A 26815-nucleotide genomic window follows, 5' to 3' on the forward strand; every position below is an offset into this window, starting at 1 on the left:
AGTAATACATAGACACGTTTTGAGCACATTTTAGGTTGGTTTGAACTAAGTTTGTTGCACTTACACACTTGGTTGCCATTTTGGGTATTGTAGTGCTTTTTTCACAATATTTGAACTTTTTTCGTAGGTTATGAGTTACGATCCTACACGTAAGCTGTTTTAGGACATTTTGAAAGTTAAGTGATACTTAGACACGTTTTAAACTCGGTTTAGGTTAGTTTGAAACTAAGTTTGTTGACCTTATCCAATTGGTTGCCATTTTCGGTCTTGAAGTGCCCTTTTCACACTTTTTGAACTTTTTGGTAGGCTATGGGTTACCAACTTACACTTAAACTTTGTTAGGTTGTTTTGAAAGTCCAAGTGATACTTAGACACGCCTTGACCACTTTTTAGGTTGGTTTGGAACTAAGTTTGTTGCACTTGCGCACTTGGTTGCCATTTTGGGTCGTGTAGTGTTTCCTTTTTTTCCATACTTCTTGAACTTTTTGGTAGGTTATGAGTGATGAATTTACAAATAAACATTCTTAGGTCGTTCTGAAAGTTCAAGTGATACTTAAACACGGTTTGAAATTTTTTTAGATTTGTTTAAGACTAAGTTTGTTTCACTTGCATACTTGGTTGCCATTTTAGGTCTCAAAGTGCATTTTTCACGCATTTTGATTTTTTTGTTAGTTTGTGAGTTACGAACTTACACTTAACGATTGTTAGGTCGTTTTAAACACATTTTGCGTTGGTTTGAAACTAAGTTTGTTGCACTTACACATTGGATTGAAATGTTGGGTCTTGAAGTACTTTTTTTCACACTTTTTGAAATTTTTTTAGGTTGTGAGTTACGAACTTACGCTTGAGTATTGTTTGGTCGGTTTGAAATCTTAGACACGTTTTGCACTCTTTTTAGGATGGCTTGAAACTAAGTCCGTTGCACTTACATACTTCGTTGCCATTTTGGGTCTTGAAGTGCTTTTTTTACAGTTTTTGAAAATTTGGTAGGTTGTGAGTTACAAACTTACACTTAAGCATTGTTTGGTGGTTTTGAAAGTTTAAGTGATACGTACACATGTTTTGAATACATTTTAGGTTAGATTGATTTTGTTGCACTTGGTTGTCATTTTTGGTCTTGAAATGCTTTTTTCAACCTTTTTGGTAGATCATTACGAACCTACATTTAGGATTTGCTAGGTCGTTTTGAAAACTCAAGTAATACCTAGACACGTTTTGAGCACGTTCTAGGTTGGTTTGAACTAAGTTTGTTACAATTACACACTTGGTAGCCATTTTGGGTCTTGTAGTGCTTTTTTCACACTATTTGAACTTTTTTCGTAGGTTATGAGTTACAAATCTCAACGTAAGCTGTTTTAGGTCGTTTTGAAAGTTCGAGTGATACTTAGACACATTTTGTTCAAGTGATACTGTTTTAGGTCGTTTTGAAGTGAACTTTTTTCTTCTTGTATTGACTGTTTTACTATTTCTTCATGGTTTGTATTCATGGTATTTATTTTCGTAATTGGGCATCTTGCTTCTTTCTTATTGAAAGTTTGGCCGTTTCTTTCAAGTCAAATTGACCAGAAAATGCTCAAATGAGATTCTTCAATAGGAATATGTAAAAAAAATATAATATGTAAAAGAATTTTTGTGAAACGTGGGAGAGAAGCGGTAACATTATCCTTCAAAAAATTCAGGAGTAAATATTTATGTGAAAGGACATATTATTTGGCCATTTGACCTTATTTGTTATTGAATTATTTGGTTGGAAATGATAAACTACACATTATTGTTTGCTTCAGTTGTGATCTTGATTATGGGCTATTTGGTATTTTGCTTACAAACTGTATAGTTAATTATCTGTTAGCTTTTGTTTTCCTGTCACAGCTTTATGTTTCTGTGGCTAATTGTAGCCAAAAGTTTTATTTATCGATCTTATTTTTCACAGCATAAATGAAACTGTGTTTGAAGAATCAGGTGCTGCTACATCATTCAAGGAAATTCGTCGTAGAGGTCCGTAAGTTTTTTTCCTTTGGAGATGTGATACTAACCTGTTTGAATAAAGGAATCTGACTTGGTCTTTTCCTCTTTAACATTATGGATTAGGTCTTTCTCTTTACCAGATTTCGTAGCTGAACTTTAAGAAGCAATCAAACCGGTGTTAACTTCTTATATAAAGGTTAGTGCTAACTGCTAAGCTTATTTCTAAGATGAAAGATGCTTTTATCCTCCCCAAAGAATATCATTACTATTTATGTTGTATTTCTGCTAACTAATTCTTGCATAGCATCTGGTTTGATAAATAAAGTAAAGTTTCTGACATGGAGGTTTTCAAGTTGGAATATATATTTATGTTTTAGGTAGATTCCCAAACTTTGAAGAAACGCTGTAGTACTGAGGTAATTGAACGTTGTAAGGCAGAGCATTGGGCTTACCAGAGCCAAGGTATCTTCTTCGATAACAAGTAAGGATAGTCCTGATACTACCTTTCTTTTGTTATTGAAGTTTATTGTTCCTTTTGTTGGGGCTTGGTGGTTGTGCACCTATATTGATGTACTTCTGTTAATTAATTATAGTCATTCTCTCTTGTCTGAGTAATTATTGTCAACCATTTTGTTAGCAAAGGCTTCCCATGGAAATTCAGTTTGTTGTGCTGCATGTCCACGATGATTTCGTGATTTTAGTTTTAGATACATAAAAAGGGCCTTTGCATCACGACATGAATGACTACTTTTTAATATGAACGTACAATAACCCAAATGAATGCTGAAGTAAGTTTATTGATGTATGTAATTTACAACAATCTTTTTGAACTTTTTGGTAGGTTATGAATTACGAACTTGTATTGAATATTTGTTAGGTCGTTTTAATAATTCAAGTGATGCTTAGAAAATGCAACCGAGCTTAAACAATTGTGCACATTTTTCTAAAATTTTTAGTTTAACCTCTTTAATAAAATTCGAAGGAAATTTTGTTTCTTTTTGTAGGAATAAAGGAAAATGAAATATAACCAAACTTGGGATCTTTGCAAGCAAGCTTCCATGAAGAAACTAGGTTACAAGGGGAGGTCTTCTGTTCTCCTTTTTTTTTCTTTCCATCCGTAGAATCTTGCTTAAAATGCTTTGAGGACAATGCAAATTTTTAAGGGGGGGGGGTTGTAGCCTTGCACATTCCATGTCCTTTGGGAAATTTTCATTTTGCAAATTTTGCTAAAAATGTCAAAATTTAGAAACTTTTGCAATGCTCTATGCTTAGAATAAGTACCATGTCTACTTCGTTTTAGCATAAAAAAGCATATATGCCTAAACCCATGAGAACAGAGCTCGGATTTGTGATTGTATTTGTTATTTGAATATGTTACATATGTTGAAAAATGCATATATTGATAGCTTAGAAATGAGTAGAACACTTGGTTCATTTTCTGAATATTGTGAATTATGTACATAATAATATGTCGGTTGCCTTTTTTATCTCAATTTTAATCCCCTTTTTTGCCATCTTCTACTGCCTTTTTTATATTAATTTTAAATCCCTCTTTTGGCCATACACATTTGTATAAGATTGTTTGAAAGCAAAATATGATTGTTAGGTTCTTAGAGTTCTTCACCCAACATAACAGCCGATAAAAACAAAACAATACGACCAAGCTGCTTAGAGTTGCAGAACCCGACCCCCGCCTAGTGGGTCACTAGAGTTCTTCACCCAGCATGGCAGCCGGTAGAGAGGGAGAGAGAAAAAAAGAGGGAACCAAGCCAGCCGCTTAGGTCAAGTAAAATGCGCGCCGAGATCCCCCGGTTTCAGAATTTTCGTGGGGATCCTCTCCGCTTTTCTTGCCTAAGCAAAACCCGACCCCGGCTAGTAGGTTCTTAGAGTTCTTCACCCATCATGGCAGCCGGTAGAGAGGGAGAGAAAAAAAAGAGGGAGCCAAGCCAGCCGCTTAGGTCAAGTAAAATGCGCGCCGAGATCCCCGGTTTCAGAATTTTCGTGGGGATCCTCTCCGCTTTTCTTGCCTAAGCAAAACCCGACCCGCCTAGTAGGTCCTTAGAGTTTTTCACCCAGCATGGCAGCCGGTTAGAGAGGGAGAGAGAAAAAAAAGAGGGAGCCAAGCCAGCCGCTTAGGTCAAGTAAAATGCGCGCCGAGATCCCCCGGTTTCAGAATTTTCGTGGGGATCCTCTCCGCTTTTCTTGCCTAAGCAAAACCCGACCCCGCCTAGTTGGTTCTTAGAGTTCTTCACCCATCATGGCAGCCGGTAGAGAGGGTGAGAGAAAAACAAAGAGGGAGCCAAGGCAACCGCTTAGGTCAAGTAAAATGCGCGCCGAGATCCCCCGGTTACAGAATTTTCGTGTGGATCCTCTCCGCTTTTCTTGCCTAAGCAAAACCCGACCCGCCTAGTAGGTCCTTAGAGTTTTTCACACAGCATGGCAGCCGGTAGAGAGGGCGAGAGAAAAAAAAAGAGGGAGCCAAGCCAGCCGCTTAGGTCAAGTAAAATGCGCACCGAGATCCCCCTGTTTCAGAATTTTCGTGGGGATCCTCTCCGCTTTTCTTGCCTAAGCAAAACCCGACAGCCTAGTAGGTCCTTAGAGTTTTTCACCCAGCATGGCAGCCGGTAGAGAGGGAGAGAAAAAAAAAGAGGGAGCCAAGCCAGCCGCTTAGGTCAAGTAAAATGCGCGGAGATCCCCCGGTTTCAGAATTTTCGTGGGGATTCTCTCCGCTTTTCTTGCCTAAGCAAAAACCGACCCCGCCTAGTAGGTTCTTAGAGTTCTTCACTCAGCATGGCAGCCTGTAGAGAGGGAGAGAGAAAAAAAAGAGGGAGCCAAGCCAGCCGCTTAGGTCAAGTAAAATGCGTGTCGAGATCCCCCGGTTTCAGAGTTTTCGTGGGGATCCTCTCCGCTTTTCTTGCCTAAGCAAAACCCGACCCCGCCTAGTAGGTCCTTTTAGTTCTTCACCTAGCACGGCAGCCGGTAGAGAGGGAGGGAGAAAAAAAGAGGGAGTCAAGCCAGCTGCTTAGGTAAAGTAAAATGCGCGTCGAGATTGCCTGGTATCAGAGCTTGCATGGGCAACCTCTCCGCTTTTGATGGAATTTGATGAAATGCTTATGTCGAAAGTAGGCATTTCTCTATAGAGTCCTAATGGTCATAGAAATTTAATATGTTTTGTATTTATTTTACTTTGTTGTCAAGAATCAACTTCTTTTCTGATTTGTATGTTTATGTATATGTTGCATCTCTGTCTTGTTATCATGTTGTATTTCATTGTACTCAATAGTGTGATTTGCATTTTTTATTTGTGTTAATAAGTGTTCGTGTAATTGCAATTTTGTTCTTGAAGATATTTTGCTTGAATCAAGTTAGTTCTTTAAGGATCATTTTCTTGTAAGGTTATAACTTCTTGTCCAATTTTTCCAACTCACATTTCAACTTGTAACAGGTGAATCTCTTCCAAATAAGAGCTTAAAAAGAAAAAACAATTGGAACCTTTAACCATAAAATCAAGGTACTGCATCTTATTTGCAATGAATTGCTATAATTTTGTAGAGACTCCACAAATAAAATACTAAATTACCCAAACAGTTGGCAAACAGAGACAGCACTCTGTAGATCTTTATTTATATATAAATGCCAAAGATACAGTAGAAGGAAATATAAAAGAAAGCAATAAAGGTGATAATATCATGTCAAACCTCCCTAGGAAAAGATAGTAGTCCTTCCTAGACCTAGCAGCCTCTACAGACCAAATGAAGACAAAAAGTTAACCTAGCCCCCAATCCCGATAAATAAATAAGAGCTTAAAAAGAAAAAACAATTGGAACCTTTAACCATAAAATCAAGGTACTGCATCTTATTTGCAATGAATTGCTATAATTTTGTAGAGACTCCACAAATAAAATACTAAATTACCCAAACAGTTGGCAAACAGAGACAGCACTCTGTAGATCTTTATTTATATATAAATGTCAAGAGATATAGTAGAAGGAAATATAAAAGAAAGCAATAAAGATGATAATATCATGTCAAACCTCCCCAGGAAAAGATAGTAGTCCTTCCTAGACCTAGCAGCCTCTACAGACCAAATGACGACAAAAAGTTAACCTAGCCCCCAATCCCGATAAGGCCTTATTTATAGCTCTTTTCTCATTCTTCCCTGTGGGCCCCACTCTCATGTTCTTTTCCTAATATTCTCCCTTTTCTACTTCGTGAGCTTTTACGTTTTACCCCTCATACGGCCCATAAAATTTTGGGGATAGCTTTTCACATTTCTTCCGAGCTAGTGATCTTTGTCGATAGGGTCGTAGTTTCAAATACACTTCATCCCCAATTTTGAATTTGAGCTCCCTGCGGTTTCGGTCTGCCATTTTCTTCATTCTATTTTGAGCTATGCATAGGTTTTCCTCCAGTGCATTGAGTGCTAAATCTCTCTCCTTCAACATGACTTCTACGTCATTGTTAGGAGATTGCTTCCATCCATATGACAGCAGTGGCGGGGGAGTTCTTCCAAAAACAGATTGGTAAGGAGTAGTTTTGGTGGATGCGTGGAAGGTTGTGTTATACCATAATTCCGCCCAAGGGATCAGTTTATCCCATTTCTTCGGTTGTTCATTGCAAAAGCATCTCAAATAGGTCTCTAGGCATCTGTTTACCCTCTCGGTTTGTCCATCGGTTTGGGGATGGAATGCCGTGCTTCTCTTCAAAATGGTGCCCATGGTAGTGAACAACTCCTTCCAGAAATTGCTAAGGAAGATCTTATCACGGTCGGTAATAATGGACTTGGGTATTCCATGTTTGCTGACCACTTTTTCCAAAAAAATTGAAGCCACTTGCTTGCTGTGTACGGGTGTTTCAGAGGCAAGAAGTAGGAGTACTTACTTAGGCGGTCGACGACTACCATAATCACGTTGTAACCTCCTGCTATTGGCAGCCCTTCAATAAAATCCATGGTCCAATCCTCCAATATCTTGTCGGGGATAGGAATGGGTTGCAGAACTCCCGCAGGCTTAGTAGCTTCGAACTTATTACGTTGACAAGTGTCACATTCTTCTACATATCTCTTGATATCAGCCTTCATTCCTTTCCAAAATAGTTCCCCACTCATTCTTTTATAGGTTCTCAAGAATCCCGAGTGCCCTCCTAATATGGAATCATGGAACGTGTGTAGAAGACTCGGAATGAGGGAGGAATTTCGCGGCAGCACCATCCTTCCTTTATATAGCAGCCTGCCATTGTTCCACTGGTATTTCCCACCTTGATCCACCTCTCCCTTAAGTTCGGCAATAATTTTCTGAAGTTCTTGATCCATTTCAACTTCCTTCTCTATTATCTCTATATCAACTATGCCTGTGGTTGTCATTGTATTTAACTCCACCGAATGGTCCTTCCTTGAGAGAGCATCCGCCACCTTATTCTGCAGACCCGGCTGGTATAAGATCTCAAAGTCATACCCCAAAAGTTTTGTGAGCCACTTTTGGAATTGAGGCTGAACTTCCCTCTGTTCTAACAGAAATTTCAGAGCCTTCTGATCTGAAACAATTGTGAACTTTCTGCCCAGGAGATAATGTCTCCATTTTTGCACCGAAAGGACAACCGCCATCAATTCCCTTTCATAGATCGACTTACCCTGGGCTCTTGGGGACAGTTTCTGGCTGAAGAATGCGATGGGATGACCATCTTGTGATAAAACTGCACCTAAACCTACTCCTGAAGCATCAGTTTCGATTGTGAAGGGCTGAGACCAATCCGGCAATGCTAATACCGGTAAGGTTGTCATTGCTAGCTTCAGCTGGTCAAACGCTATTGTAGCTTCCTCATTCCAATGGAATGCATTTTTCTGAAGTAATTTGGTTAAGGGTGCAGCTATTTCTCCATAGCTTTTCACAAATCTTCTATAATACCCAGTCAGTCCAAGGAATCCCCTCAGCCCAGTTATATCTTTCGGCCGTGGCCAATTTACCATACTGCGAATCTTGTCCTCATCAGCCTCCACTCCTCTGCTGGAAATCAGATGACCCAAATATTGAACTTGGGAATGAGCAATGACACATTTAGACCTATTTGCAAACAATTCATGGTCCCTCAAGATAGCAAAAACCATTCCTAAATGTTTCATGTGTTCATCTATGTCCACACTACAAACTAGAATGTCATAAAAAAAAACCAGGACACACCTTCGAAGGAATGGTTTGAACACCTCGTTCATGAGAGATTGGAAGGTGGCAGGAGCATTCGTAAGGCCGAAAGGCATCACCAAGAACTCATAATGTCCTTCATGCGTGTGGAAACTGTTTTCTCCACATCTTCCTCCCTCATCCTAATCTGGTGGTATCCAGATTTAAGGTCTAACTTTGAGAAAGCTGTCGCACCATGAAGTTCATCTAAGAGTTCTTCGATCACGGGAATTGGAAATTTATCAGCCACCGTTACTTGATTGAGTTTCCTGTAATCTACACAAAATCTCCACCCTCCATCTTTTTTCTTCACTAAGAGGACCGGGCTCGAATATGGGCTGCGGCTTGGACGAATCACCCCAGCTTGTAACATTTCTAACACCAATTTTTCAATCTCTTCCTTTTGTACATGGCCATACTTATATGGTCTTACATTAATTGGTTTCTGATCGGCCACGGTCAGAATGCGATGGTCTATGGCTCTCCTTGGCGGTAAACCCGTGGGCAACCTAAAGACATCTGCATATTGCTCGAGCAATCGCTGAACCATGGGTAATCCTTCTTCCTTTCCCTTCAATTCAGCTTCTGTTTCCGATTCTCCTTCATAGTTTACTTCATAGTTTTGGAATTCCAAGAGGAATCCTTGGTCCCCGGATTGCCACGTTTTCTCTAAGGTTCTCAATGAACATTCTGACTTCGTTAGAGAAGGGTCACCTTTTAGGATTATTCTTCTACCTTCATCCAAAACGTCATGGTTAGGGATGGCCAGTGAACCTTCATGGTTCCTGTCGAATCTAGCCATTGCATCCCAAGCACCAAGTCTACCGTTCCTAACTCTACCGCTAGGAAATCTGCTACGATTGTTAACTCTTTTAACTTCACCTTCACCCTCTTGCAAATCCCACTTCCTTCACATTGGTTGCCATTCCCAATGGTAACTCCAAAACGAGTTCCCGGATCGATGCTCAGCTGTAGTTCATCTACCAACACTTAGCTGATGAAGTTATTGGTCGCCCCGCTGTCAATCAGAATATACTACTTCCCTTCCGTTCACATGTCCTTTTAATTTCATCGTCCCCTTTGATGTAACTCCCGTGATCAACCTCAATTCAATAGGGTTATCCATATTCAATTCCAGATGATTCAGTTCTATTACTTCGCTTGCCTCATCCTCTGTATCCTCTTCCCTTTTGTGGTCTTCTTCCTCATTTAGTATAAGGAGCATCAACTCTCTTTTTTCTCTCCCTTTACATCGATGGCCTGGGGCGTACTTTTCATTACATCTGAAACAAAGCCCTTATCCAGCCTTGCTCTAAATTCCGTATCCGACAGCCGTTTAATTGGGAGATCTTTTTTCTGGTAATCATTTTTCAATGGAATAGTTACCTGCTTCATCACAAACTCTGTCTTTTTACTTTCTGTCTTCTCATTTTTTCCTTGAAATTTGCTGCTGTTCTCATTCCTTTTGGGCTCAACTATATCCAACTCTTCCATCGCCAGTTTTAATGCTATATTCCTATCATTCGCAAGCTGAGCTTCCTTCATACATTCCTCTAAAGTTTGAGGGTGTCTGCTGATTACTTCCGCTTGCAGTGAGGGTTCCAGACCCGTTAAAAACGCATCCAGCAGAACACTTTCTGCCATGTCCGGGAGGGGGCTGAGTATGTAACAAACTTCTTAACGTACTCGCTGTATGAGCCTTCTTGCTTAATACGGATTAATCTTGCCCCCAAGCTCTGCTGTCCTATATCTTAAAGAAATCAAACATCCTTTCCTTCAAGTCCTCCCAAGATTCCACCCTCTTTCTACGATTACTCCATCTAAACCAGTCTACCTCTTCCTGTCCAAAACTCACGACTGCTACTTTGACCTTCTCAGCTTCCGGTAAGTCATTTATATCAAAAAAATGTTCTGCTCGGTACGCCCAGGATTCAGGGTTCACCCTGTAAACAGTGGCATTTCTAATTTTTTGTACTTACTTCGGTCTGCGCTGCTTCCACCCGACTCGACTGTGGTTCCGGCCTTTCCAGTTTTCCCTTCAGTTTCAACCTGATGTCGTCCGTAGTCCCTGCTTCTTCTTTTTTCTTAGCACCATGGTTTTCTCTTAGCTCGCCTGTCATTCGATCCATCGATTTCTTCATTTCCAGCATCATCTCCTTCAGACTCATAATTTCCTTTTCAGTACCTTCTACCCGTTCTTCTATCTGTCTTTGAGCCATCAGACGCGTGATCACCCCCAGTGTGGAGGCTCTGATACCAATATATAAGGATTCAACTTGCTTACTTCACTATTTCTCCCTTACAATGGCCAAAAACAGAGGTAGCCCTCTGCTATCTTTATTTATATATAGCCAAAATGAGTACAGAAAAACATAAAGATTCAAGAAAAACAAGGAATAATGAAGACAAACCCAGCTTCCTCTAGGGAAAGACTGGATATTCCTCTAGGCTAAGCAGCCGCCAACTTCAGGATAAAAATAAAACCTACCTCCCCTAGACCTAAAAAACCTATTTATATTCCTTCTCTCATCTTTCTCTTATTTCTGTGCCTGGGCCCCACCTGCACGATCTCCTCTTTTTCCTTCCTCATTATTAATTTGTCCAATTACTTTTCTGCCCCTCCTTTGATATGTATGAATAACTGGAGGTCTTACACTATATCCCACGTTTTTTCCAATGTCTTCAAAGAACATTCAGGTTTCACTAAGGATGGATCTCCTCTTAACACGATTTGCTTGTCTTTTGCCCAAAAGGTCATGGTTAATGATGGCCAATGTACCTTCATTGTGCCGGTGGTATCTAGCCATTGCATCCCTAAAATCACGTCAATATTTCCTAGTTCCACCACTAGAAAATCAGTTATAACTGTCATTTCTTTCAATCTCAGTTCCACCTTTCTGCAAATACCTTTCCCTTTACAGCGGGTCCCGTCTCCAATAGTCACTCCAAATTGTGTACCGGGTTCAATGTTCAACCCTCCTTCCATTGCCACTGTCGATGAGAATCACCACCTCCCTTCCTTTTACATGCCCCTTCAGTTTCATTGTCCCTTTGGATGTTAACCCCGTGAGTGTCTTCAATTCAATTTCGTGGTTTCAGCAACAACTAACTGGTTCAGCTCCATTACTTCTTCGGTCTCTTCCATTTTGACTTCCTCCCCGCCACTCTCTTCTTCGTTAAGTATAAATAACATTAATTCCCTTTTCTCTCTCATCTTGCATCGGTGTCCCGGTGAGTACTTCTCATTGCATCTAAAACACAAACCCTTGTCCAATCTTGCTCTGAATTCCGTGTCCAAGAGTCTTTTAACTGGAGGTTCATTTTTCTGGTAGTTTCCTTTAATGGGAATAGTGACTTGCTTCATGGGGAACTCAGTCTTCTTTGGTGAACTTTTATCTTGACTGCTTTGTCCCTTGCTTGAGCCTCCTCCTTCCCTAGTCACACTGTTTACCCATTCTGCCTTGGCTAATTTCAAGGCTAGGTTTCTGCCACTTACCAGTTGTGCCTCCTTCATACATTCCTCTAAGGTTTGAGGATGTCTACTAATAACTTCTGCTTGAAGAGCCGGTTCTAGACCTGTCACGAATGCATCTAAGAGCACGCTTTCAGCCATGTGCGTAGTGGTGCAGAATATTGTACGAATTTCTTGACATAATCATTATAGGATCCATCTTGTTCTATTCGAATCAGCCTTGCACCTAAGCTCTTCTGCCCAGAATCTCGAAAAAATTCAAACATCCTTACCTTCAAATCTTCCCATCCTTCCACCTTCTTTCTATGGTTACCAACGGTACCAATCGATTTCATCTTGTCTGAAACTAACCACTGCTACTTTCACTTTTTCTGCTTCCGGTAGGCTATTAATTTCGAAAAAATGCTCAGCTCTAAACACCCATGACTCAGGATTTTCCCCGGTGAAAATCGGCATTTCCAGTTTCTTATATTTGCTTCGGTCGACAGTTACTACATTGTTTTCCCCTGGATTGTCGGCTTCTTCCCATTTTCCTTTTAACTTCATGACTGATCCATCAGAAGTTCCGGATTCATCTCGCCTTTTGTAGCTGCTGTTTTCTTTCATTTCATCAGCCAGTCTATCCATGGATTTCTTCATTTCCAGAATCATTTCCTTCAAGCCCAGTATTTCTTTCTCGGTTCCATCTATTCTTTCTTCTATTTGCCTTTGCGCCATCAGTCGCGTCACCACCCCAGCGTTTGGGCTCTGATACCAATTGTAGAGACTCCACATAAAATACTAAATTACCCAAACAGTTGGCAAACAGAGACAGCACTCTGTAGATCTTTATTTATATATAAATGCCAAGAGATACAGTAGAAGGAAATATAAAAGAAAGCAATAAAGATGATAATATCATGTCAAACCTCCCCAGGAAAAGATAGTAGTCCTTCCTAGACCTAGCAGCCTCTACAGACCAAATGAAGACAAAAAGTTAACCTAGCCCCCAATCCCGATAAGGCCTATTTATAGCTCTTTTCTCATTCTTCCCCGTGGGCCCCACTCTCATGTTCTTTTCCTAATATTCTCCCCTTTTCTGCTGCGTGAGCTTTTACGTTTTTACCCCTCCTTTTGTATGTATGGATAATAGGGGGCCTTACAAATTTCTTCCAACACTATGAAACATTTATGTTATAGTTTTATTATTGTAAACATTTTTGCTAAACATCATTGTAATTTCCAAACACAACTCTGCCAAAGTTCCCAAGATAGTTCTATAGCAATGTTCCACAGGCTATCTTGCAAGTGATGGAACTCCTTTGCTTTTTTGAATAGTAAGCTGGCCTTCCTCTTTTGTTATGCTTTTGTTCTTAATACTTGCTTTTATCTTCGCCTATTTCATTCCTAGTTGATATATTACATAGTCCTCTTAAATCTACATTCTTTTTCTGTTTTATGATTCGCTTGAGTTTAATGACTAACTTTGGCAAAATAATGTTGAACTATATTACATGTTTTGCATCTAAACCTCAATTGAAAAGGTTTGTTACCTGTATCATTATAAGGTTTCCATCCATCTTTCTTAGGCCATCAATGAATGAAGTTTTTGCTTAGATCTATCTTAGTTCGGCCTCTTTAAAATGTTACTCCATACAAGGAAGATCGAAAGTTGTGATTACAAAGTGTAGATTTGTATTGTATAGTTGCCTTAGTTATTTTTTTAATTATTCTTTTTAGACGTTATTTCCTTTTATAATTAGTTCTCTTTAGTTAGAATTTCTATTAAATTATACTTGCCTATTATCAAGTCCTTTTTCATTAATAAGAGAATGGAGTTTTTCTCAAATAACAAAAAGTGATTATTTAAGATACTATGCTAAAGGGAACACATCCAATTACCATGTTGAGAATATTATCTTTGCCTATTGAAGGTCTTGGATTCTTGGTCAACTTTGAATGCGAATTTTTCTTAGTTGATTATTAAATATCAGGGTAAAAAGATCTTATATTGTAATGTTGTTTTGCTTCACTTGCATCATACACTAAAACACAAGATTAAAAAAAAAAGTTATATTTAGACTTTTGTATGGTAGATTAGGTGTTCTCTTTGAATTGGTGTTGGTATTGGCTTTCTAATTATGATATGATTTTGGGAACCTTTGAATTATGTTCTTCAAACCTTCTCTCTTCGATTGAAGCTTATTATATTTTATCGTTGTTAGTATGTTTTTTTTTTCCATTTTTTCCCTTCTAATATTTTTATTTGATATATAATGTGCATAAAAGAGAAAGTAGTTAATGTGTTTTACATTGTTGTGTTGTGCAAAGTTGGTGCTGTTGGTTCAAATATTTAAGATTTGGTGAAGCACTTGGAATAAGTTCAAACTTTTAATCTGTAGGATAATTTACTTTATAAGAATCACACATTTACCTTTTTTTTCTTTTTTGAAGTAGGAAAGGAGCCTCTTCATTAAGCTGAAAATGAATAGACAAGACAAAAGGTAATACAAAGAAGCCCTAGGATCAGTGAGTGCACTAGGACATCTCATCTATGTTGACACCTACTTAGCATTCTCACCATATCGAGACTTAAACCAAAAGACTAAACCAACGACAAGGTTTGGAATAGATCATACAAACTGCCCAATAACTATACAACATAGATTTAAGACCACTAGAAATCCAAAAGAAATAAAATAAGAGTACAGTAGTGGACTAAGAATTAAAAATGAAAGTCGGCCAATTATGACTTATATCTTGTATGGAGAAATCTTTGAAGTCTTTTGAAAGAGAGCATCAAGAAGAAGCATTGATTCTAGCCATTTCGACTCGAGTTGTCCAAGAGGAAGCTTTATTTTAAAATGTTAGCTGATTATGTTCAAACCAAATTTCTGGTAAAATGGCCTTCACTGCATTTAACCAAATCAATCTTGGTTTCTTCTTGAGAATGGGACATGAAATAAGCTGGACCGCGTTCTCCTAAATCTATAGTCGAAAACCCAATTCAAATGAAGATAGCCAAGTAAGTCAAACCAACACTTCTTTTCATGTAAGCAGGAGAAGAAAATATGATGTAAATCTTCTAAAGCATGCAAACACAAGGACAAATATTAGGAGATAAACTGTGAGAGGAAGGTTTCATTTGCAAAACTTCTGCACAGTTCATAGTCCATTTCGCTTTCTCCAAAGCGTGATATTCACTCTTTCTAGGGCTTTTTTGTCTTCCAAATTGTCGAGTATAAATGTTTTTCAATTGGGGAGGCAATGGAGAGATGCTTGACCAATGAATGAACCAAAAACCTCCCATTTGATTCTGATTTCTAGGTTCTTTTATTTTGGGAGGCTTGAAATTCATCTATTTCTTCAACTTTTAGAAGTCTCCTGAAATTTAGAGCCCATGAAGTAGTGGAAGAGTCCCAAAACTCCTTTACATCTCCATTATTAGAGTTCAAAGACAATCTAAACGATCTTGAAAAGAAACAACATCTGCCCAAAAATCATTCCAAAATGCTATTCTTCAACCATCACCGAACTTGAACAATGCCTAGGAATCCACTTGAAGCTAGCATCTCGAAATGCTAATCCAGGGACTATGGAGACTGCAAGTGACAATTCCTTTAGTATGCCATCCAAATTAACTTTCTCCATGGATACTCTTCACCACTTTAGCCCAAAGGGAATTCTTTTCATTTATAAATCTCCATCCCCATTTAGCAAGAAGGTTGCATTTTTTTAACGTTGCACACATCGACGCCGATTCCACCATCCTCTTGCGAACAAGACACCACCTTCCAATTAATCACTTTATGAATCATCTTTTCTGGCATTAAGAATATAGACATATAGTGTGTAGGTATATGTGAAAAAACCGACTTACAAAGTGTGTCCCAACCTCCACTAAAGAGACAATATCTTTTCCACTTATCTAGTTTAACTTGGATTTTATCTATTTCTTGAAATTACATAAGGAGTAGAGAGAGGGCTCCAAGCCGAAGCAGTTATGGAAAACATCTCCAATTTACAGCAAGTTAAAGCAAAAAAAAAAAAAAAAAACCGCAGTTCAAAAAACTAGGCATCTTGCTTCCTTCTAATTGAAAGTTCTGCTGTTTCTGTCAAGTCAAATTGACCACAAAATGCTCAAATGAGATTCTTCAATAGGAATACATAAAAAAAAAATAATATGTAAAAGAATTTTCAATGTTTAATATAATATGTAAAATAATTTTCTTATATTGGAATTGGCAGATGGCTGAGGGCCTTCGTGAAACGTGGGAGAGAAGCGATAACATTATCGTTCAAAAAATTCAGGAGTAAGTATTTATGTGAAAGGCCATATTATTTGGCCATTTGACCTTATTTATGATTGAATTATTTGGATGGAAATGATAAACTACACATTATTGTCTGCTTGAGTTGTGATCTTGATTATGGGCTATTTGGTATTTTGCCTACAAACTGTATAGTTAATTATCTGTTAGCTTTTGTTTTCCTGTCACAGCTTTATGTTTCTGTGGCTAATTGTAGCCAAAAGTTTTATTTATCGATCTTATTTTTCACAGCATAAATGAAACCGTGTTTCAAGCATCAAATGCTGCTACATCATTCAAGGAAATTCGTCGTAGAGATCCGTAAGTTTTTTCCTTTGGTGCTGTGATACTAACCTGTTTGAATAAAGGAATCTGACTTGGTCTTTTCCTCTTTAACATTATGGATTAGGTCTTTCTCTTTACCAGATTTCGTAGTGAACTTTAAGAAGCAATCAAACCGGTGTTAACTTCTTATATAAAGGTTAGTGCTAACTGCTAAGCTTATTTCTAAGATGAAAGATGCTTTTATCCCCTCCCCAAAGAATATCATTACTATTTATGTTGTATTTCTGCTAACTAATTCTTGCATAGCATCTGGTTTGATAAATAAAGTAAAGTTTCTGACATGGAGGTTTTCAAGTTGGAATATATATTTATGTTTTAGGTAGATTCCCAAACTTTGAAGAAACGCTGCAGTACTGAGGTAATTGAACGTTGTAAGGCAGAGCATTGGGCTTACCGGAGCCAAGGTATCTTCTTCGATAACAAGTAAGGATAGTCCTGATACTACCTTTCTTTTGTTATTGAAGTTTATTGTTCCTTCTCTCTTGTTTGGTGGTTGTGCACCTATATTGATTTGTACTTCTGTTAATTAATTATAGTCCTTCTCTTGTTTGAGTAATTATTGTCTACCATTTTGTTAGCAAAGGCTTCCCGTGGAAATTTAGTTTGTTGTGCTGCATGTCCAAGATGATTTTCGTGATTTTAGTTTTAGATACATAAAAGGGATTTTGCATCACAACATGAATGACTATTTCTAAATATGAACCTACAATAACCCCAAATGAATACCGATTAAATTGGAAACAGGGCAGATAGAGAGTGAGATGGAGAGTGTTTGTGTGTGCTTTAGAGTAGTTTTAAGCACATTTTTTAGATTTGTTTAACACTAAGTTTGTTTCACTTGCACAATTGGTTGCCATTTTAGGTCTCAAAGTGCATTTTCACTCATTTTGAACTTTTTGTTAGTTTGTGAGTTACGAACTTACACTTAAGCACTGTTAGGTCGTTTCAAACACATTTTGTGTTTGTTTGGAACTAAGTTGTTTAGACATTTGATTGACATGTTGGGTCTCCAAGTGCTTTTTTCCACACTTTTTGAAATTTTGGTAGGTTGTGAGTCACGAACTTACGCTTGAGTATTGTTTGGTCCGTTTGAAAGCTTAGACACATTTTGAACTCTTTTTAAGATAACTTGAAACTAAGTTCATTGCACTTACATACTTCGTTGCCGTTTTGGGTCTTGAAGTACCTTTTTCACACTTTTTGAAATTTTGGTAGGTTGTGAGTTACAAACTTACCCTTAAGCATTGTTTGGTTGTTTTGAAAATTCAAGTGATAGTTACACACGTTTTGAATACATTTTAGGTTAGATTGAGTTTGTTGCACTTGGTTGTCATTTTTGGTCTTGAAATGCTTTTTTCAAACTTTTTGGTAGATTATGAGTTACGAACTTACACTTAGGATTTGCTAGGTCGTTTTGAAAACTCAAGTAATACATAGACACGTTTTGAGCACATTTTAGGTTGGTTTGAACTAAGTTTGTTGCACTTACACACTTGGTTGCCATTTTGGGTATTGTAGTGCTTTTTTCACAATATTTGAACTTTTTTCGTAGGTTATGAGTTACGATCCTACACGTAAGCTGTTTTAGGACATTTTGAAAGTTCAAGTGATACTTAGACACGTTTTAAACTCGGTTTAGGTTAGTTTGAAACTAAGTTTGTTGACCTTATCCAATTGGTTGCCATTTTCGGTCTTGAAGTGCCCTTTTCACACTTTTTGAACTTTTTGGTAGGCTATGGGTTACCAACTTACACTTAAACTTTGTTAGGTTGTTTTGAAAGTCCAAGTGATACTTAGACACGCCTTGACCACTTTTTAGGTTGGTTTGGAACTAAGTTTGTTGCACTTGCGCACTTGGTTGCCATTTTGGGTCGTGTAGTGTTTCCTTTTTTTCCATACTTCTTGAACTTTTTGGTAGGTTATGAGTGATGAATTTACAAATAAACATTCTTAGGTCGTTCTGAAAGTTCAAGTGATACTTAAACACGGTTTGAAATTTTTTTAGATTTGTTTAAGACTAAGTTTGTTTCACTTGCATACTTGGTTGCCATTTTAGGTCTCAAAGTGCATTTTTCACGCATTTTGATTTTTTTGTTAGTTTGTGAGTTACGAACTTACACTTAACGATTGTTAGGTCGTTTTAAACACATTTTGCGTTGGTTTGAAACTAAGTTTGTTGCACTTACACATTGGATTGAAATGTTGGGTCTTGAAGTACTTTTTTTCACACTTTTTGAAATTTTTTTAGGTTGTGAGTTACGAACTTACGCTTGAGTATTGTTTGGTCGGTTTGAAATCTTAGACACGTTTTGCACTCTTTTTAGGATGGCTTGAAACTAAGTCCGTTGCACTTACATACTTCGTTGCCATTTTGGGTCTTGAAGTGCTTTTTTACAGTTTTTGAAAATTTGGTAGGTTGTGAGTTACAAACTTACACTTAAGCATTGTTTGGTGGTTTTGAAAGTTTAAGTGATACGTACACATGTTTTGAATACATTTTAGGTTAGATTGATTTTGTTGCACTTGGTTGTCATTTTTGGTCTTGAAATGCTTTTTTCAACCTTTTTGGTAGATCATTACGAACCTACATTTAGGATTTGCTAGGTCGTTTTGAAAACTCAAGTAATACCTAGACACGTTTTGAGCACGTTCTAGGTTGGTTTGAACTAAGTTTGTTACAATTACACACTTGGTAGCCATTTTGGGTCTTGTAGTGCTTTTTTCACACTATTTGAACTTTTTTCGTAGGTTATGAGTTACAAATCTCAACGTAAGCTGTTTTAGGTCGTTTTGAAAGTTCGAGTGATACTTAGACACATTTTGTTCAAGTGATACTGTTTTAGGTCGTTTTGAAGTGAACTTTTTTCTTCTTGTATTGACTGTTTTACTATTTCTTCATGGTTTGTATTCATGGTATTATTTTCGTAATTGGGCCATCTTGCTTCTTTCTTATTGAAAGTTTGGCCGTTTCTTTCAAGTCAAATTGACCACAAATGCTCAAATGAGATTCTTCAATAGGAATATGTAAAAAAAATATAATATGTAAAAGAATTTTTGTGAAACGTGGGAGAGAAGCGGTAACATTATCCTTCAAAAAATTCAGGAGTAAATATTTATGTGAAAGGACATATTATTTGGCCATTTGACCTTATTTGTTATTGAATTATTTGGTTGGAAATGATAAACTACACATTATTGTTTGCTTCAGTTGTGATCTTGATTATGGGCTATTTGGTATTTTGCTTACAAACTGTATAGTTAATTATCTGTTAGCTTTTGTTTTCCTGTCACAGCTTTATGTTTATGTGGCTCATTGTAGCCGAAAGTTTATTTATCAATCTTATTTTTCACAGCATAAATGAAACTGTGTTTGAAGAATCAGGTGCTGCTACATCATTCAAGGAAATTCGTCGTAGAGGTCCGTAAGTTTTTTCCTTTGGAGATGTGATACTAACCTGTTTGAATAAAGGAATCTGACTTGGTCTTTTCCTCTTTAACATTATGGATTAGGTCTTTCTCTTTACCAGATTTCGTAGCTGAACTTTAAGAAGCAATCAAACCGGTGTTAACTTCTTATATAAAGGTTAGTGCTAACTGCTAAGCTTATTTCTAAGATGAAAGATGCTTTTATCCCCTCCCCAAGAATATCATTACTATTTATGTTGTATTTCTGCTAACTAATTCTTGCATAGCATCTGTGTTGATAAATAAAGTAAAGTTTCTGACATGGAGGTTTTCAAGTTGGAATATATATTTATGTTTTAGGTAGATTCCCAAACTTTGAAGAAACGCTGCAGTACTGAGGTAATTGAACGTTGTAAGGCAGAGCATTGGGCTTACCGGAGCCAAGGTATCTTCTTCGATAACAAGTAAGGATAGTCCTGATACTACCTTTCTTTGTTATTGAAATTTATTGTTCCTTTTGTTGGGGCTTGGTGGTTGTGCACCTATATTGATTTGTACTTCTGTTAATTAATTATAGTCATTCTCTCTTGTCTGAGTAATTATTGTCAACCATTTTGTTAGCAAAAGGCTTCCCATGGAAATTCAGTTTGTTGTGCTGCATGTCCACGATGATTTTCGTGATTTTAGTTTTAGATACATAAAAAGGGCCTTTGCATCACACATGAATGAACTTTTTAATATGAACGTACAATACCCCAAATGAATGTTGAAAGTAAGTTTATTGATGTATGTAATTTACAACAATCTTTTTGAACTTTTGGTAGGTTATGAATTACGAACTTGTATTGAATATTTGTTAGGTCGTTTTAATAAATTCAAGTGATGCTTAGAAAATGCAACCAAGCTTAAACAATTCTGCACATTTTTCTAAAATTTTTAGTTTAACCTCTTTAATAAAATTCGAAAGGAAATTCTTGTTTTCTTTTTGTAGGAATAAAGGAAAATGAAATATAACCAAACTTGGATCTTTGCAAGCAAGCTTCCATGAAGAAACTAGGTTACAAGGGGAGTCTTCTGTTCTCCTTTTTTTTCTTTCCATCCGTAGAATCTTGCTTAAAATGCTTTAAGGACAATGCAAATTTTTAAGTGGGGGGTGGGTTGTAGCCTTGCACATTCCATGTCCTTTGGGAAATTTTCATTTTGCAAATTTTTCTAAAATGTCAAAATTTAGAAACTTTTGCAATGCTCTATGCTTAGAATAAGTACCATGTCTACTTCGCTTTTTAGCATAAAAAAGCATATATGCCTAACCCATGAGAACAGAGCTCGGATTTGTGATTGTATTTGTTAGTTGAATATGTTACATATGTTGAAAATGCATATACTGATAGCTTAGAAATGAGTAGAACACTTGGTTCATTTTCTGAATATTGTGAATTATGTACATAATAATATGTGCGGTTGCCTTTTTTATCTCAATTTTAATCCCCTTTTTTGCCATCTTCTACTGCCTTTTTTATATTAATTTTAAATCCCTCTTTTGGCAATACACATTTGTATAAGATTGTTTGAAAGCAAAATAAGATTGTTAGGTCAAGTAGAAAGCAAAGTCAGCAAGTTCTTAGAGTTCTTCACCCAACATAACAGCCGATAAAAACAAAGCAATACGACCAAGCTGCTTAGAGTTGCAGAACCTGACCCCCGCCTAGTGGGTCACTAGAGTTCTTCACCCAGCATGGCAGCCGGGAGAGAGGGAGAGAGAAAAAAAAGAGGGAGCCAAGCCAGCCGCTTAGGTCAAGTAAAATGCGGACCGAGATCCCCCGGTTTCAGAATTTTCGTGGGATCCTTCCGCTTTTCTTGCCTAAGGAAAACCCGACCCGCCTAGTAGGTCCTTAGAGTTTTTCACCCAGCATGGCAGCCGGTAGAGAAGGTGAGAGAAAACAAAGAGGGAGCCAAGGCAGCGCTTAGGTCAAGTAAAATGCGCGCCGAGATCCCCCGGTTTCAGAATTTTCGTGGGGATCCTCTCCGCTTTTCTTGCCTAAGCAAAACCCGACCCGCCTAGTAGGTCCTTAGAGTTTTTCACCCAGCATTGCAGCCGTAGAGAGGGTGAGAGAAAACAAAGAGGGAGCCAAGGCAGCCGCTTAGGTCAAGTAAAATGCGCGCCGAGATCCCCCGGTTTCAGAATTTTCGTGGGATCCTCTCCGCTTTTCTTGCCTAAGCAAAACCCGACCCGCCTAGTAGGTCCTTAGAGTTTTTCACCCAGCATTGCAGCCGGTAGAGAGGGTGAGAGAAAAAAAAGAGGGAGCCAAGGCAGCCGCTTAGGTCAAGTAAAATGCGCGCCGAGATCCCCCGGTTTCAGAATTTTTCGTGGGATCCTCTCCGCTTTTCTTGCCTAAGCAAAACCCGACCCCCCTAGTAGTCCTTAGAGTTTTTCACCCAGCATGGCAGCCGTAGAGAGGGGAGAGAAAAAAAAGAGGGAGCCAAGCCAGCCGCTTAGGTCAAGTAAAATGCTCGCCGAGATCCCCCGGTTTCAGAATTTCGTGGGGATCCTCTCCGCTTTTCTTGCCTAGGCAAAACCCGACCCGCCTAGTAGGTCCTTAGAGGTTTTCACCCAGCATGCAGCCGGTAGAGAGGGAGAGAGAAAAAAAGAGGGAGCCAAGCCAGCCGCTTAGGTCAAGTAAAATGCGCGTCGAGATCCCCGTTTCAGAATATTTCGTGGGGATCCTCTCCGCTTTTCTTGCCTAAGCAAAACCCGACCCCGCCTAGTAGGTCCTTAGAGTTCTTCACCCATCATGGCAGCCGGTAGTGAGGGTGAGAGAAAACAAAGAGGGAGCCAAGGCAGCCGCTTAGGTCATGTAAAATGCGCGTCGAGATCCCCCGGTTTCAGAATTTTCGTGGGGATCCTCTCCGCTTTTCTTGCCTAAGCAAAACCCGACCCGCCTAGTAGGTCCTGCTTCCAATTCTTGGCGCTTTCTTGGACTCTTATCTTATTATCCCTTTGTATATTCCGTCGGACTTTATCAAGCTTTTAGCCTCCATTCCATTTCGGGGGGAAAGAACCGTCTTTGCATCTGGGATCTTAGTAGATTGAAATGGAGCAACTTCCGGGCGGTACCTTTGTGGAGGGGATTCACTTCAGAAAGTAGAAGTCGAAATTCAGTAGAAGTCGAAGGAAGAGATAGGGTTTCAGGTAAATTTATGGGCAGCTTCTAAATCTACATTTTGAGAGAATAAATAGCTTGACTCAACGACAACAACTGAAACTGAAGAAAGAGCTGCTACTGGTCTCGCCTTTGCCTGGGCCTAGCCCTCGTACTCTGACTCAGCAGCTAGATAGGGTTGATGAAGACTTATCCGTTGAGTCTGCTCTTTCATGGGTTTCCTGATCGGGGTTAGGAGCTTTACCATTGCAAGAACTATTCTTCTGAGTTTTTCACCCAGCATGGCAGCGGTAGAGAGGGTGAGAGAAAAAAAAGAGGGAGCCAAGCAGCCGCTTAGGTCAAGTAAAATGCGCGCCGAGATCCCCCGGTTTCAGAATTTTCGTGGGGATCCTCTCCGCTTTTCTTGCCTAAGCAAAACCCGACCCCCTAGTAGGTCCTTAGAGTTTTTCACCCATCATGGCAGCCGGTAGAGAGGGAGAGAAAAAAAAGAGGGAGCCAAGCCAGCCGCTTAGGTCAAGTAAAATGCGCGCCGAGATCCCCCGGTTTCAGAATTTTCGTGGGGATCCTCTCCGCTTTTCTTGCCTAAGCAAAACCCGACCCGCCTAGTAGGTCCTTAGAGTTTTTCACCCAGCATGGCAGCCGGTAGAGAGGGAGAGAGAAAAAAAAGAGGGAGCCAAGCCAGCCGCTTAGGTCAAGTAAAATGCGCGCCGAGATCCCCCGGTTTCAGAATTTTCGTGGGGATCCTCTCCGCTTTTCTTGCCTAAGCAAAACCCGACCCGCCTAGTAGGTCCTTAGAGTTCTTCACCCATCATGGCAGCCGGTAGAGGGGAGAGAAAAAAAAAGAGGGAGCCAAGCCAGCCGCTTAGGTCAAGTAAAATGCGCGCCGAGATCCCCCGGTTTCAGAATTTTCGTGGGGATCCTCTCCGCTTTTCTTGCCTAAGCAAAACCCGACCCGCCTAGTAGGTCCTTAGAGTTTTTCACCCAGCATGGCAGCCGGTAGAGAGGGGAGAGAAAAAAAAAGAGGGAGCCAAGCCAGCCGCTTAGGTCAAGTAAAATGCGCGCCGAGATCCCCCGGTTTCAGAATTTTCGTGGGGATCCTCTCCGCTTTTCTTGCCTAAGCAAAACCCGACCCGCCTAGTAGGTCCTTAGAGTTTTTCACCCAGCATGGCAGCCGGTAGAGAGGGGAGAGAAAAAAAAGAGGGAGCCAAGCCAGCCGCTTAGGTCAAGTAAAATGCGCGCCGAGATCCCCGGTTTCAGAATTTTCGTGGGGATCCTCTCCGCTTTTCTTGCCTAAGCAAAACCCGACCCGCCTAGTAGGTCCTTAGAGTTTTTCACCCAGCATGGCAGCCGGTAGAGAGGGAGAGAGAAAAAAAGAGGGAGCCAAGCCAGCCGCTTAGGTCAAGTAAAATGCGCGCCGAGATCCCCGGTTTCAGAATTTTCGTGGGGATCCTCTCCGCTTTTCTTGCCTAAGCAAAACCCGACCCGCCTAGTAGGTCCTTAGAGTTTTCACCCAGCATGGCAGCCGGTAGGAGGGAGAGAGAAAAAAAAGAGGGAGCCAAGCCAGCCGCTTAGGTCAAGTAAAATGCGCGCCGAGATCCCCCGGTTTCAGAATTTTCGTGGGGATCCTCTCCGCTTTTCTTGCCTAAGCAAAACCCGACCCGCCTAGTAGGTCCTTAGAGTTTTTCACCCAGCATGGCAGCCGGTAGAGAGGGAGAGAGAAAAAAAAGAGGGAGCCAAGCCAGCCGCTTAGGTCAAGTAAAATGCGCGCCGAGATCCCCCGGTTTCAGAATTTTCGTGGGGATCCTCTCCGCTTTTCTTGCCTAAGCAAAACCGACCCGCCTAGTAGGTCTTAGAGTTTTCACCCATCATGGCAGCCGGTAGAGAGGGAGAGAGAAAAAAAAGAGGGAGCCAAGCCAGCCGCTTAGGTCAAGTAAAATGCGCGCCGAGATCCCCCGGTTTCAGAATTTTCGTGGGGATCCTCTCCGCTTTTCTTGCCTAAGCAAAACCCGACCCGCCTAGTAGGTTCTTAGAGTTCTTCACCCATCATGGCAGCCGGTAGAGAGGGAGAGAAAAAAAAAGAGGGAGCCAAGCCAGCCGCTTAGGTCAAGTAAAATGCGCGCCGAGATCCCCGGTTTCAGAATTTTCGTGGGGATTCTCTCCGCTTTTCTTGCCTAAGCAAAACCCGACCCGCCTAGTAGGTTCTTAGAGTTCTTCACTCAGCATGGCAGCCTGTAGAGAGGGAGAGAGAAAAAAAAGAGGGAGCCAAGCCAGCCGCTTAGGTCAAGTAAAATGCGTGCCGAGATCCCCGGTTTCAGAGTTTTCGTGGGGATCCTCTCCGCTTTTCTTGCCTAAGCAAAACCCGACCCCGCCTAGTAGGTCCTTTAGTTCTTCACCTAGCACGGCAGCCGGTAGAGAGGGAGGGAGAAAAAAAAGAGGGAGTCAAGCCAGCTGCTTAGGTAAAGTAAAATGCGCGTCGAGATTGCCTGGTATCAGAGCTTGCATGGGCAACCTCTCCGCTTTAGATGGAATTTGATGAAATGCTTATGTCGAAAGTAGGCATTTCTCTACAGAGTCCTAATGGTCATAGAAATTTATTATGTTTTGTATTTATTTTACTTTGTTGTCAAGAATCAACTTCTTTTCTGATTTGTATGTTTATGTATATGTTGCATCTCTGTCTTGTTATCATGTTGTATTTCATTGTACTCAATAGTCTGATTTGCATTTTTTATTTGTGTTAATAAGTGTTCGTGTAATTGCAATTTTGTTCTTGAAGATATTTTGCTTGAATCAAGTTAGTTCTTTCTATAAGGATCATTTTCTTGTAAGGTTATAACTTCTTGTCCAATTTTTCCAACACATTTCAACTTGTAACAGGTGAATCCTTCTAAATAAGAGCTTAAAAAGAAAAAACAATTGGAACCTTTAACCATAAAATCAAGGTACTGCATCTTATTTGCAATGAATTGCTATAATTTTGTAGAGACTCCACAAATAAAATACTAAATTACCCAAACAGTTGGCAAACAGAGACAGCACTCTGTAGATCTTTATTTATATATAAATGCCAAAAGATACAGTAGAAGGAAATAAAAGAAAGCAATAAAGATGATAATATCATGTCAAACCTCCCCAGGAAAAGATAGTAGTCCTTCCTAGACCTAGCAGCCTCTACAGACCAAATGAAGACAAAAAGTTAACCTAGCCCCCAATCCCGATAAGGCCTTATTTATAGCTCTTTTCTCATTCTTCCCCGTGGGCCCCACTCTCATGTTCTTTTCCTAATATTCTCCCCTTTTCTGCTGCGTGAGCTTTTACGTTTTTACCCCTCCTTTTGTATGTATGGATAATAGGGGGCCTTACAATACCCCTCGGTTCCAGGTTCACCTTGTCCTCAAGGTGAAAGTCAGGGAATTGTTGGTTCATTTGGAAAACAGATTCCCAAGTTGTTTCACTGTCCGGCAGCCCTTTCCACTTAATTAACCATTCATTTCCTCCCAATTCCCGATTCCAACGGACTCCCAACACTGTTTCCGGCCATAATTGTAACTCAAACTCTTCCGTTAGCCTAGGTTGCTGGTGTTGAACAGCTTGTTGACTACCCAGTTTCAGTTTTAACTGAGAAATATGGAACACATTGTGGATACTGGCTTCCGGCGGTAACATCAATCTGTACGCAACTGCTCCTATTTCTTCAGTAATTTTGTAGGGTCCGTAATATTTAGGTGCTAACTTTTCACACTTCTTCCGAGCCAAGGAGCGTTGCCGGTAAGGTCTCAATTTCAAGTAGACTTCATCTCCTACCTTAAATTTTAACTCTCTTCTATTTCGATCAGCCATTTTCTTCATCCTGTTCTAGGCTACACACAGGTGTTCTTTTAAGGCATTGATGGCTAAGTCACGTTCCTTCAGCAGCGTGTCAACCTCATTATTAGGAGTTTTCTTGTAACCATAGGATAACAGGGGAGGAGGCGGTCTGCGGTATACCGTCTGGAAAGGGGT

At 39.6% G+C, this 26815-nt stretch overlaps 1 protein-coding gene and 2 long non-coding RNA genes across 3 annotated transcripts; 1 reads left to right on the forward strand and 2 right to left on the reverse strand.

Moving 5' to 3' along the window:
- Positions 1-5450: 5450 nt before the first annotated feature.
- LOC116402186 lies at positions 5451-6132 on the reverse strand. The gene is made up of 2 exons (XR_004214636.1): positions 6073-6132; positions 5451-5736 (listed from the first exon to the last, which is right to left on the reverse strand). It is a non-coding gene; the product is annotated as an uncharacterized LOC116402186 (long non-coding RNA).
- A 6473-nt stretch (positions 6133-12605) lies between these two features.
- Positions 12606-26673, reverse strand: LOC116402184. Its single transcript, XM_031881376.1, has 2 exons — positions 26172-26673; positions 12606-12750 (listed from the first exon to the last, which is right to left on the reverse strand). Exons 1-2 carry the CDS (start codon positions 26660-26662, stop codon positions 12636-12638), a joined length of 606 nt encoding a protein of 201 aa, XP_031737236.1. The 5' UTR covers positions 26663-26673; the 3' UTR covers positions 12606-12635.
- Positions 19577-20124, forward strand: LOC116402187. Its single transcript, XR_004214637.1, has 3 exons — positions 19577-19665; positions 19758-19830; positions 20013-20124. It is a non-coding gene; the product is annotated as an uncharacterized LOC116402187 (long non-coding RNA).
- Positions 26674-26815: the final 142 nt, after the last annotated feature.

The sequence above is a fragment of the Cucumis sativus genome, chromosome 2, assembly GCF_000004075.3.
Source record: "Cucumis sativus cultivar 9930 chromosome 2, Cucumber_9930_V3, whole genome shotgun sequence".
NCBI classification, from domain to species: domain Eukaryota; kingdom Viridiplantae; phylum Streptophyta; class Magnoliopsida; order Cucurbitales; family Cucurbitaceae; genus Cucumis; species Cucumis sativus.